The following is a 13,910-nucleotide window of genomic DNA, read 5'->3' as shown; positions in this document are numbered from 1 at the left end:
TTTAATCATCAGATTGGCATAGCAGAACGCTACCGAAAACTGCCTTGACTAATGAACAATACTTTCTTAAATAATCTAATTTACAGCCAGACCATGTTTATGCAAGCATAACAATACATATCGTGTACAAAATACCCATTAGCACATTAAATTTGACACATGTGTACATATATTTTCAAACGTAGATAATACAAGCATTTACGAAATGACGAACTTTAGCCCTACAGGGAATTGAATACAATAAATGTATTCTTGCGCGCGGTAAAAATTAGTGCATTTAATTGTAATCAGAATGTACACTATAGTGGAGTGACTAGACTGGAGAAATATATTCTAGACGACTTCTAATCAGAGAGCAATAAAGTAACTTGATTAGTGTGATATTTTTTAATTTGCTAGTAATCCAGCAAATAAACCCCAACGTACTTAGCGCTTCATTTGAGATCTTGTCAATATGTTTGATAAATGTAGGTTTATTATCAAAAATGACGCCAAGATCCCTAATGAAATCAACTCTTTCAATTGTTGCGTGGTTCAACAAATAGTTTAAAATTAATGGTTTCTTGCTTTTGGAAAAGGAAATAACCTGGCATTTATTTTTGTTGTTGTTGTTGGAGGATGATGGATTACCCTTTTTTATACTCAACCCAGTATTTTTTTTTTCATTAAAGCATTCTTGGAGGCATACGATGTGAATGTGACTGTCGTTGACTGGAGCAGCTCTTCGAAAAAGACATATTACTTAGCTCGTATGGACTTGGACAAAGTGTCCAAGTATGTTGGAAGTTTTATGGATTTCCTGGTGTCCAAAGGCAAAATCTCCATGAACTCCATTCACCTGGTAGGACACAGTCGTGGGGGGCATCTTATTGGACTGGCAAGCAGACAAGCGACTGGATCCCCTAGTAGCCTAACTGGTATAAATTCACTTTGTAATATTCAGTTACTTACATCATTTTATAATTTGACAAGATTTGTTTTCGAGTTTTCTAACCTACCTATCCAATTCGTAATTCTTTTACTCATTACATCATTTGAACAAACAAACATTATTTCAGAAAACACTTTCTAACAACTATCAATTCCTAGCTCAGATAAAGCTAAATCTTATTTTTAAATACGCAATTTTGTATTTCAGCTTTAGATCCTGCTCTTCCACTTTTTAGTATCGAAAATGGAAAAAGTCGTCGGGATAAAAATGATGGAAAGTATCTGGAAGTAGTCCACACCAGCGGTGGTATTCTTGGGTTCATGGACCCTCTTGGCCACGCAAATTTCTATGTTAACGGGGGCAAGATGCAACCCGGCTGCGGCATGGATCCGGCCAAGGTCTGTGCCCACATGAGATCCTACGACTTATATTCGGAGATCATCAAGTACCCTGATATCTTCACCGGAAGGATGTGTGACGACCTTGAAGAAGTCAAGTCGGGAATCTGCGATGGGGATAGCATTGTTTGGAATGATTCTTCTAAGGGGTAAAAAAAAGGATATAATTAAATCTATATAATTTGTAGCCCAAATTCCCAATGAAAATCTTCTTTCTCAAAAAGCACAGTAAAGGAATACACCTAATCAATTTTTATTAAATAGTGCGCGACCGTCCAACTCTAATGGTCTAACACTGTACAACACAAACTATGAAATACCCACATTTTTAGAATTCAGTATTTAATCATTCTATGAAATGATTCTACATTTTTTGTTTTTACAATGAAAGTAGTTTTTGTTATTTAGCTTAATGAAAACACATACATTTTTAACTTTTACGTGGAAACATGGTTTAGTTAAAATATAGTTACCTATGCTTTCCTATGAAGGCTGCCAACTCCTGTGCATTCTCCTAAGTCAATATCGCATCCCGTAGTTCAGACACCAACTGTCAACGAATAATCAGCAGTGGACGTCCAGGACGTCAAGAACCTAAAGCCTTGTAAAGAAGGCAAGCGCGGTTAAGGCTCTCGGGAGGCATCCGCAGCAGATGGCCAAGCCAACCGTATTTCCTCCGCTTAATGACAGTTGTCAATGGAGTTTGCTGCGTCCGTTTTCTTATTACCTTATTCCTTACAAAGTCAAACCAACGCACACCCAAGATTCTTCTGAGACACCTATTCTCAAAACTCTGAATTTTGATTACATTTACATTTACATCTTTTAATTTATTTGTTTGCACCACAACAGGCCAGGACGTCTAATTACAGTGGTGAATTACATCACAGAGCACCCAGGTTTGAGAAAAATCACATTTTAATTTTTGTGTTCTCACCGGGAATCGAACCCGGAACCTTCCGTGCGTGAGTCAAGCGTCTTGACCACTACACCACTGATAATTGTTTTGGGCGCTAGTGAGGTGCCACGATTCGCATCCATAGAGTAGAATAGGTGTTATTATGCGGGCGTTATATAGGCGGCATTTGGTTTTCACTGATTAAATATCCGATCTTCAGACAGCCTTTATACTGTTGAATGTGGCGCCTGCTATTCCTAGTTCTTTTTTAAAACTGCTATTTTCCGTAGCATATACTCTCAGGTATTTGAAACTTTAGACCCTTTCGATGATTTAGTTTGATAGATACAGGGGGTTCTGGGCATCATTACTTATACTTATCACTTAAACTTCACATTTTTTTTTAGAAATGGAATTTACTACATAGAAACAACTGCAGTTGCGCCCTTCAGTGTGGATATTAATATTAAATCGGGAGCTGGCGGTTCGAAAATAAAAGAATCTAATTCAAAAAATGAACAATCCTTAAAAAAAGAATGGCGAAACAATAAATTGGAAAAATCAAAATCGAAAACCATAGCAAAAGTCACAAAAAATAGTGGTAAAAGGCCTGGCTTTAGAAGTAATGCATATTATTCAGAAAATGAAGAACAATATAATATGAAAGCCAAAGATTAACCTATTAAAAAGCGAATAGGTGAAACCGGTTCAGTTCCTGATACAAATAATTTGAATTCAACTGACCCAGCTTCAGATATTAATTATTTAGAATCAACCGATTCAGATTTAAAAGAAACTAACTTAAAAACTCGCCAATCAGATTCAAAAAGAAGAAATACACAATCAGAGACAAAATATGTACATATTTCAACAGATAAATTAGACCCAGAAACATTAAAAACATTGAATATTATAATTGTACCTTATTATAAAAATCCTTAGTTATCAAACAATAAAATATTATTTATTTTTTACCCAATTCTGTCTAAAACGGACTTCAAGCCATCAATTAAGTATGTGGGTACTCGTATTTAAAAAAAATACGAACAGAGTATTTCATAAATATCTCTTATCATTTCTATTATAATTTATAATACACCTCAATGACATTTAAAAAAAGGTTAAAACCTTTTAAAAAAGCATAAATTATGTTTCAAAAAAGGGAAGCAGTGACTTCGAGAATGAACAGTATCTAGAAAAAAATTATACATCGTCTTAGAGATGACTATTTGATATTTCTCTGAATATTCGCAGTACAGTGATCAACATAGCTTGTTCAAACTTTAACGTTTGAATTTTTAGAAAAAAATGCATAAAATCGATAGTATAATTTGTTTATTTGAATTTTCAAGCATTTGGCTATCAGTAATAACTTTAAACGTTTTGGATGATAAATAATAAAATTACATAACGTCCAATATAATTGGACTCTTAATCCTTTCAGATCTGATTTGATTCCTGTAGATATTTAAAATATTGAAATTTTTTGTATTTAATTTTTATAAATCCTTTATTAGAGAAATTATTAATCGTTATTTTTTCATAATCTCTGGGACTCGCCATAATAATAAAATTCCAAAATTCATGAAACATTTCTAAATTTAGTATAATTAGTTAAATTTTAGAAGAAAAAATAATAAAACAGCGGCAGAAGCCAGAAGCCAGCTGTCAAATTAAAAAACTAACTTTTCTGTGTAATGACGAATACCAATATAAGTAGCAAAACATAGAGACGTGCTTAGGGGATACTAGTAATCAAAAACAAAATCATCATCATTGTCATCATTCCCTTCCTCACCTAATAGTGTATAAGGCACTGTATTGGTACACCAATCGCAGTATATTTTGTTCATTTTTGTTACATTATGTTAATATTACCAGTCTTACGGTTCAGGTGCCAGTCCATGGACTATTAAATATTGTCAGAAAATACATTTCGGGAATCGAACTCGAGACCTCTTGTATGCTGACCATGGCACCACGAGGCCGATTGAATAAATAAATAATTAAAAAATGGACTCGCCGCTTTTTAATTTCGGTTGACACGTGAGTTAATAGATTTGAAATTTCGTGTATATTTAAATTATCACCTGACTGAAAGGGTTAAATATTTATTTTTTTCGATGTTTATTTCAGTTGAAAACAATAATATTAATAGTAATATAAATTAAAAAGGACACTGCGAGTTATTAAAGACACTACAAACTATATAAACTTACGGCCTTACTTAAAAACCCGGTATAAAGTTATACCTAGGCAGACAGGTAGAAATTTCTAATTTTAAAATTTAAGAAAATAGCGTGTCTGTAAAAGTTGAATTGAATCGGATCAGAGGTCCGAGGTTCAAACCCCACTCCATCCCATCTTGAATTCCATATTTCAATAGTGAATTATTTACAACTCCATGAAAATGGCTACATAAATTGAAATATTTCATTTTAATTGACTCCCGACAAGAATGTTGATTTAACAGTTTTTAATCAGTGTTTTGATTAGGTTACAGAAGTTATAAAATTTTAAAAACCACAACCGATCATCTCGTCAATCTTCACAGTTAAAGCAAGAAACATAATTACTGCAGTGAATGTATTTATTTTATTTGTTTATTTAAATTTTTGCACTTTTTGTAAATTTCTTCCAACCAGCCAATTAAACAAAATTTATATTTATATTTACAAAGAAACCACACTAACATAAAAGGTCATTTGTCTCAGCTGGTAAAAGCATAAACTTGTCATTCTACTAATTCGAGCGTCAATAGAAAGGTCAGAATTAAGGAAGACTCCCAGTAGTCTAACGGTGGGTAAAGCTGTACTCCTTACATCGGGTAGTGCCGTATCCTTAATCAAATTATGTCGTCTGGCTGAAGCCATCCATAGTTGTTTCATTTCAGATGGATTTAATGTCTGTCTATTTTCAGCCATCCGGTTTCTTATTTTCTCAATACATAGGCCCTTCAAGGCCCTTATTTCATTATATTATACATTTGTCAGAAGCCATTTGGAATACGCCTCTCAGATATGGAATCCCCAGTATGCCATATATATAAGTAGAATAGAAAATATTCAAAACAAATTTATAAAGTACCTTAAATACAAAACCGGTATTTCTTATGTATCTACTCTCACTGCCTCCACCTTCCATGGAATCATTTCTCTACAATACCGCAGAGTGTGTGCGGACCAACTACTGCTTTACAAAATTGTGACAGGAATGGTTGACTGTACAGAGCTACTTGGTTTAATAACAATACATGTGCCAGCCAGGATTTGTAGACGGTACCACCTGTTTCATGTACCAACAAGTAAAACATCGTATGTTAAAAATGCTTTTTTTCGTAGGACTTTTTCAATGTACAATACAAAATTTAAAAATATAGATTATACAAACATCACTCTGTCAGATTTAAAATTTAAACTAAAAATGTATTATGTAACTTAGTAGACATTATAAAAATAAATATGTACATCTCCCCCCCCCCCTCCTTATCCTCTCTTCAAGCATTTTTGTCCTTATCCCGCCCAATTTACAGTAACTTAATGTTCTTAAAATTAATATTTAAAAAATCTTTGATTATTGAGTACTTGAAAATAACATTTTTATATGTATAAATTGTATGTATTTATTTGATATGTAATATATATATTATTTACTAACTTTGTATACTATGTGGAAATCTGTTATTGGTTCTGAGTTTATACACTATATCTGTTTGTTTACTAAAAATATGTATGTAGAACTGTTGATTTCCCTAATAAAATAAAAATAAAATAAATAAATAAAATAAAATAAATTAATTCAATTAACAAGCACACTTCTCTCGCCTGGTTTACAATAAAAACAAATCTGTAGATCATCTGCATAGCCGTGATACGTAAGACCGTGATCAACATTATTTGATAATGTTATGAAAATCTTTAGTGTACAGGAGATAGAGGAGTGGTCGGAGTACTGACTCTTGAGGTACTCCAGTAGACGCCTGAAAGTTGGATACGTTATTACCCTGGAACACAACTGCATATTCCTTTTCATGGAGATATGTACTGAATCAAATTTGTACGTGATCAAGGATACCATAAGTTTTCTCCAGACGTTTAAGCAAAATATTACGGTCTATAGGGTCAAATGCAGCACTCATCTCCAAAAGAGCTATCAACATAAGATTACCAATGTCTACCGCCGTTATAATGTCCGACTCTTATCACTCATGTCCCCGTAGAATAAAATCGTCGGTATGCCGATAGCCTAACCAAAAATAGAGAATTCTGCTCGATATAATTAACCAGCCGATGAGAAACTATTTTTTCTAGTATTTTGATACGGCGTGGCGCGGCGGAAAGATTTATAATAGGGAGAAAATTGGAAAGCTCTTCCTCATCTTATTGTGATTTTTTTAAAAGCAGAGTTACTTTAGCTTTCTTTATGGCTCTTGGAGCAATGCTGTGCTCCATGGATGCATTAAATAAGTTTGTTAAAAATGGAGCTAATACGTTAATGCATTTTTGAAAAGCCATGATGGGATCGGATCTAATTTATTTATTTATACTTTTACAATGTTAATATTCTTTTTTTTATACAGAATAATGTTTCCTCACTGGGGCGTCCCGTGCCGAGGGAAACATTATACAATAAGTGAAACATTTCCTTAAATTCGTTTTTTAACAAAGTTAACAAATAAAATAATAAAATAAAAGCGTAATTAATTTTATAAGCCTGATTATCATTAAAACATAATAAGCAATACAAAATAATATATTCATAAAAAACAAAAACAATTCATATAGACCTATGAACAAAATTTCATAAACAGTACAGATTTTTTTACCTATTTGGCTTGATCCACTCATCGATCCCACCTCCACTATCCATTTCTTAATAGCAATTTTATATTGTGAGTACTTCCTAATTGTCCTTATGGATAATGGAAGTAGATTGTACACTTTAACCGAGTAGTAGGCTAATCCTCTTTGACCGAAGGTTGTTTTAATTTTTAATCATTTTTACAGCATCAAGGTGGAGTAGAGAATAATGTTTGTGCGCGAACAGTAACAAAGCTTTTACATAAAGTTGTTTTACAAATGTTACATTAAGATTTACGAATATACCGAGGGAGCTAGTTCCGATTAAGACTCTTAACACTTTGAGCACTGGCCGAATAAACATAGAATTTACCCTGTGCCCGGCCCATTTTTGTAAATTTCATGCTTTGTGAAGGGTTTCTTAAAAGTGTCATAATTATGAAAATACTAGGTTAAATCAACTGAAACTTTCAAGATTTATTTGAAATAATTAAATAAGTAATTTTTGTATGATAGTATTGCCAACATTGGCCTTTATGGAGAGCCACAATGTTCGCACATATACAGGGCCTCACTCCTTTTTTGTGCTTTGTATCCCGGAGCCGTGTAAACACGTGATTATAATAACCACGCGTTGTGTCCCGGTCCCGTGTTTTCACGTGGATTACCTGCAGCAAAAAAGTACTAATAAAGTCACTAGATGTCAATAAAATGCGCTTTTTTAGACAGCTGGTACACCACGTGAAAACACGGGACCGGGACACAACGCATCGTTATATAATCACGTGTTTACACGTGATTGTGTCGTTTGCACATTGTTTAGTGTTATATAATAATGTACATTGTTTGTTTAGTAATACCGCAATGTGACTCATGATAGTTCTCATATAACTCGTCTAAGAAGAATCTAAGAAGCTTAATTTATTTGTATAATTCATGTTACAAAACATATATTCAATAGAAAATCAAATAAAAAGCTAAAGATATACAAAAATATAAATAATTGTATTTGTATATAAAATAACCACAATCAATTTACCAAATATAAGCGTTGTACATAAAATAAGCAAGGCAGAAATAAACAACTTCCATCTAAAAAATATTAGAGGGGTGTTTTTATACCTCCATTTTTCAGGAAATTCCATAATAATTATGGTACATGCATAAAATATTACATTTTTTAATTTTTTTTTAAAGTTTTATTCATTTTAACAAATAAGTAACATAATATGTGAGAGTACCAGTGTGGCAATTACGATAAAAAGATAAGGAATCCATAACTTTACTAAGACGGTATAGTTGAAGATAAATTGAACGTAGTTATGCAGAAAGCAGCCAGTCCACAATTTTGAGAAAATGCGATATTTATGTTTTCGGGTGCAGTAAGGTTAATTCTATGTTCTGCTAAAAACAGCCAGACCGTTTTCATACAAAAAAATGTTTAATTCACCTTTTGAAAATGGTGTTGATTACAAAAATTTAATTTTTCTTTTTGCAGAAAACACCAACAACACTAGAAAAATCTTACGGTTCTTTAAAAACCATTTAATCTGGTCAAGTACATAATTAGATTCTTGTTTGTCATATAAAAAAATAATGTTTTCATTGTTTATTTATTTATTTATTAATGAAATCATACAGTCAAAAAAGTAAGACCAATTACAGATTTCACACTAATGAATGCAGGAGGAGAGGGGAAAAATAATTTAATTCTAAAAAAGTAAAAATAAAAATATTACATAAAAAGTTCAAAAAAAGAGAAGACATTGTATAGCTACTCTACTTTCCTCCCTCTATCTCTTCTTCCATGAACATTTAAATTTAATTGTAAAAAATCACAACCAACAATAAATTATTCGATGCCGGTAGTAGATGTAAGTAAGTATAAATTAAGAGTTAAAGTCGAAAACATCCTAACTGTTGTGTAAATTTGTATATTCACTCTTTTTACAAAAGTGCTATTATCTCAGTTTTACTTTTCTATCGCTGGCTGCGTTCTGTATAACTCCGTTAAATTCTTCCGAGCGATTACAAAGAAACACTACGAACCCTTTATCTTCATGTTTGTTTAAAATAGTATGTACATAATATATTTATTGACAATATTATAGTTTGCATTACTTTACGGGTTGTTTGACCCATCAAGTAATGCAGACTGTAAATATAAGTTAGAAGTTAATGAATATGAAATAGATAGCTGCTGAGCTGCCGATACGTACAGAAAAATAAATCAATTTTATCTGCAGAAGCCGTATTGAGCGAGCGAACTGCACTAGAAATTAGTAAATTCTGACTTACTAAATAAACCGATATAAATAAATTATAAAGTTTTGATATGTTTATACTAAGCATCATTGTTTTACATTTTTTTCCTATTTTATTTAACTAATAAACTATATATTTCAATAAAAATGAGTTGTTTTTTCTGAAATTAGTCATTCTTTTGAAAAAGTATTTTTTTAAATACAGTAGTATATGCTTTGAATGTTTATTACAACAGCAAAAGGCTATGACCGCCCCTCTATGGACGCGGGACCACCGTGATATGTATGACATATTTTTGGTATGACATATTTTTGGTATGACATATTTTTGGTATATAAATACAAAATATTATAGTTTTAAACAAAATTAAAAACAAAGATAAACTAAATAAATACTTTGATGAGAAAAGGGGGAGAAGGAAAAACTCAAATATTTAGATAGCGACATTTGAACCTTTATTTCCATGTAAATCTATGTATAAAACAACTTTATGTAAAAGCTGTATTTCTATACGCACATAAACATTATTCTCTACCTTCCGTTACAAATAAATATTTCATGGTCTGGACTACCACTTGAAGCGTAAGACAGATATTTTGCATTCGTTAATAATCCAACTAACTGAGACAAATGTTTTGCATTCTTTTTTTTCTTTCCTTTATTATAACTTTGGACAATTTAATTTAAGGCGCCATTTTAGTGATAAAAGGTGCTGTACAATAAATATTACCACCCATCTTGCAGCTAAAAAGTGGATGAACCGTAGAAATTCAAGCTCCTTGTTTCCAATAATGTTTTGAATTGCAGATAAGAGCTAGATTACAAAACGTCTTGCAGCTACAGATCTCGTAAAATTAAGCTCCCGTTTACATTATTTGTTAAAATATTTTGTTATGTATTCAGAGTATTCATTTCAAATACAACATTTTACTATTTTGCGTTAAGTGGTTGATGCATACATATATATTTTAATAATAATAAGCCTTTTCAATCAGCATTCAGCAAAAATAATCAATGCATTTTTTTATTTGATGAAGTAATAAATTATATAAAAAGCTTTATTAGATGGAAAAAGCATCCAAAGACGGTATTTGTGTTATTAATTGAAACTTTTATTGTACATCAATAACGTGTAATGATGACAGACATGTAAAAATGCGATGTGAAGTAAATAAATAGACTGTAGTATTTCGGAAAGTCATTTAATTAAAATAATTATTTGCATTATTGAAACCAAGAAAGCAAATAGTTTAATCTTTGCTTGTACAGCTTTTACATAAAGTTGTTTTATACATAGATTTACATGGAAATAAAGGTTCAAATGTCGCTATCTAAATATTTGAGTTTTTCCTTCTCCCCCTTTTCTCATCAAAGTATTTATTTAGTTTATCTTTGTTTTTAATTTTGTTTAAAACTATAATATTTTGTATTTATATACCAAAAATATGTCATACCAAAAATATGTCATACATACCACGGTGGTCTCGCGTCCATAGAGGGGCGGTCATAGCCTTTTGCTGTTGTAATAAACATTCAAAGCATATACTACTGTATTTAAAAAAATACTTTTTCAAAAGAATGACTAATTTCAGAAAAAAACAACTCATTTTTATTGAAATATATAGTTTATTAGTTAAATAAAATAGGAAAAAAATGTCAAACAATGATGCTTAGTATAAACATATCAAAACTTTATAATTTATTTATATCGGTTTATTTAGTAGGTACACAAAAGTTACATTTCGACACAAAAATACATAGTGAAAGAGTACAAATATAAAACTAAACGTATAAAAAAGTAACGGTTTATTTAAAATCTAGTGTGGGTGTTGTCATTTTACACAAATAAAAATTTCAGCACATAATATTTACAAAAATCTATATTTAAAAAAATATATATTTAAAACTATTAGTTGCACTTTAAAGAAAAATTAAACACATAACAATTATAATACCTCTTTTGACAAAATAGACTTATTCTTACAAGGGAAATTCCTAAGGCTTGAAATTAAGTGATCTGAAGTAAGAAGTTTATGTAAGAGATCGGTATAAGATAAAGTTCGTGACATTTTTCGTGTGTTATCGCGCCTATAAAGCTTAATATTTTTGTTGCCTGATTCCGCTGCTTCCTCAGATAACTCTCCAATAGACAATAACGCATGTTCAATCACCTCAGACCTATGAATAGGCATTTTATGGACAGAAGCTGGCAAATAGTACCATGGATATTCCTGAACTAGTTGTTGAGTAGTTTTTAACGTATAATCCCTATACTTTATTTGTATTATATCCTGATGACAAACATTGCAGCAAATGGCAACACCTGTCTATCAGATCCTTATTAAGGCCGTAATTATATAACAAGTCAGAGCACTTAATACTTTCTAAAACTCCCTTTTGAGATTCAAGGATACGGTTTGTGGTGTGATCTAACAAAGATTGCAATTCTATTTCGGCAGACGATTCTGTGATTATTTTCTCCGATGGATAGCACCGCTTTTAATACATTCTGGTAAGATGGTATAGTATAAGCAGCTTTTTTGAAATGCACAAATTGTTTTATTAATAAATACTGATGTTTAGTTAACTTTGCTTCTACAATGAGAGATACTACTTCGTCAGTACTGACTTGTAAAAAAGATGTATTAGATTGATCGGAGTATTTTAATAAAGTGTTTATGGCAGAATCGTCTACCTTTGATAAAATTGCTAACCTTCTACTTTTTGATCGTTTGCTACAGTCCACGAAATTCTTCCTGTGTCGATAATTTAAAAACGGCATCTCTTGTAGCTGCTCCTGGACTTCTCTATACGTTGCGTGGATCTCAAAAGGTCGCGTTCTTCTGTCACATTCAACCAATCAGAATATTTACCTACCATTATTGGTTTTGAACGGGCACATTACATCCAATACTTGGATTTATTTTTGGATATGTAATCAATACGATTTTTTAAGTTATTTGTGTCGATATTTTCGACATCAGGTATTTGTTTGGCTAACACATGTAAAGTAGTAAAGTATAAAGCATTGTCAAATGCCAAACAAATGCATTCGCGTAAATAAACACTTGTAAAGAGATCTTAAAAAAAAAATACGAAAAAGTCAGGCATGTAATTTTCCATAATTTTTTTATTCGTGTGCAATGTACGGAGTGTATGGCTCATACTAAACCCCGGAGCAGTGAACATTATGTAGTAAGTAAGCTTGGGGCAGAGCGGGGCAAAATAGTTAAAAGTTTATGGAAACCAAAATATTTTTTTTCATTTAAACTAAATTTGTGTATCATGTAGCAGGGACACTATTCAAAAACTACTATTCACTTACGCTTCAAAGTATATAAACATAATCAAATATACCTTCAACTTGAATTTCTTTCACAAAAAAATACACATCAATGACTAATTCTGAGAAATATAGAACAGTTGACAGAACACGGTGACTAATAAGCGCCCTGATTACAGTAATGAGCATTTCCTTGGATGAACTCACTTTCGATGCTGAGATACAAATAAACCCTTTTGAAATCCTAGGTTTTTATACTTTCATAAGTTTGGCTATTAGTCACTAATTACCTGCAGTGACGCATCATAATTTGGACATCAATATTGGAAGGCTGTGACCTATGGCGGGACCACCGTGGCATACTTATCATTATATTATATTAGTTAAGAAGAAATTACTTTAAGGCAATATGCTCCTCTTTATATGAAAAAAAGTTTTAAATAAATAAAAATGTTTGTCATGTTCAGAAAACAATGTTTAGATTAATACTTTGGGATAGTTTTTTTATATCAATCTAAGTCAAAGATATGGTTTTAGTTTTAAATAAGAGGTTATATTTATATTTCGCTAATTATGGAAAATAAATAAAAAAAATAATTAAAGCCCACGGTCATACTAAATATGTAAATAAAAAAATAACAATTATGTTTTTCCAAACTTTTTTCTTGTTTTAATAAATATGGCCTGTACTGAATATTTTTGTATTTCAATAATATTATAATCAATGGTATTATATGAATACGAAAAATATTTTTATTCGATTAAACCATGAACAAAATTAATTTTAAGTAACAGCGATAATTCTTATATTTATTTTACTATGATTTTTTATCGTAAAGATTAAAAGTTTATCGGATTATATTTGCAGGTAGTTTTTGCGGAAAATTGACATTACGAGATTAGGAACCTTTATTGGAACTAATTTTGGAGAAATATTGATTCAATCGATTTCACAATGATTATCGTAAATTAAATTAAATACCCATAGGTTGATTCATTTTCTTTTTTTAGCTACATCCCAAACCTCGAAGATTTATAAAAGAAATATAAATTTATGTAAAATTCCAATTTAGTAGTACGCCCAGGGGGCTTTTACAATTAAGAGAATTTTCAAAAGTTGTTTATAAAATAAATTAATAACTTTAAAAACAAAATGGAGGTAGCAGTTATGCATAAAAAGATGATAAAGATATATATAAAATGAAGAAAATAATGTGGCCTCGTGGTGAAGACGTTTGCCTACCATGCAAGAGGTCTCGCGTTCGATTATATCTTTAATCTTCGCAAATTTGACCACATAACCGAGTATCGCACGCAACTACACTGTCTTAGTATC

The 13,910-nt window shown here is 31.3% G+C and overlaps 1 protein-coding gene across 1 annotated transcript; it reads left to right on the top strand.

Moving 5' to 3' along the window:
- Nucleotides 1-751: 751 nt before the first annotated feature.
- LOC148277116 (phospholipase A1-like) lies at nucleotides 752-1,482 on the top strand. Its single transcript, XM_088233312.1, has 2 exons — nucleotides 752-917; nucleotides 1,139-1,482. The coding sequence occupies exons 1-2, from the start codon at nucleotides 752-754 to the stop codon at nucleotides 1,480-1,482; spliced, it is 510 nt and encodes a 169-aa protein (XP_088089438.1).
- The last annotated feature ends 12,428 nt before the right edge of the window (nucleotides 1,483-13,910 follow it).

Source organism: Micrasema longulum, unplaced genomic scaffold (assembly GCF_059751315.1).
Source record: "Micrasema longulum isolate JH-2025_06_02 unplaced genomic scaffold, ASM5975131v1 h1tg001081l, whole genome shotgun sequence".
NCBI lineage: Eukaryota > Metazoa > Arthropoda > Insecta > Trichoptera > Brachycentridae > Micrasema > Micrasema longulum.
The sequence above is the reverse complement of the archived record's forward strand: the minus strand, read 5'-3'. Positions and strand labels throughout refer to the sequence as shown.

Excerpts from the sequence above, each read along its gene's own strand:
- LOC148277116 (XM_088233312.1), top strand. The coding sequence starts at position 752 with ATGGACTTGGACAAAGTGTCCAAGTATGTTGGAAGTTTTATGGATTTC. Across the intron at positions 918-1,138 it reads ATCCCCTAGTAGCCTAACTG|CTTTAGATCCTGCTCTTCCA; the intron begins GTATAAATTCAC and ends TTTGTATTTCAG.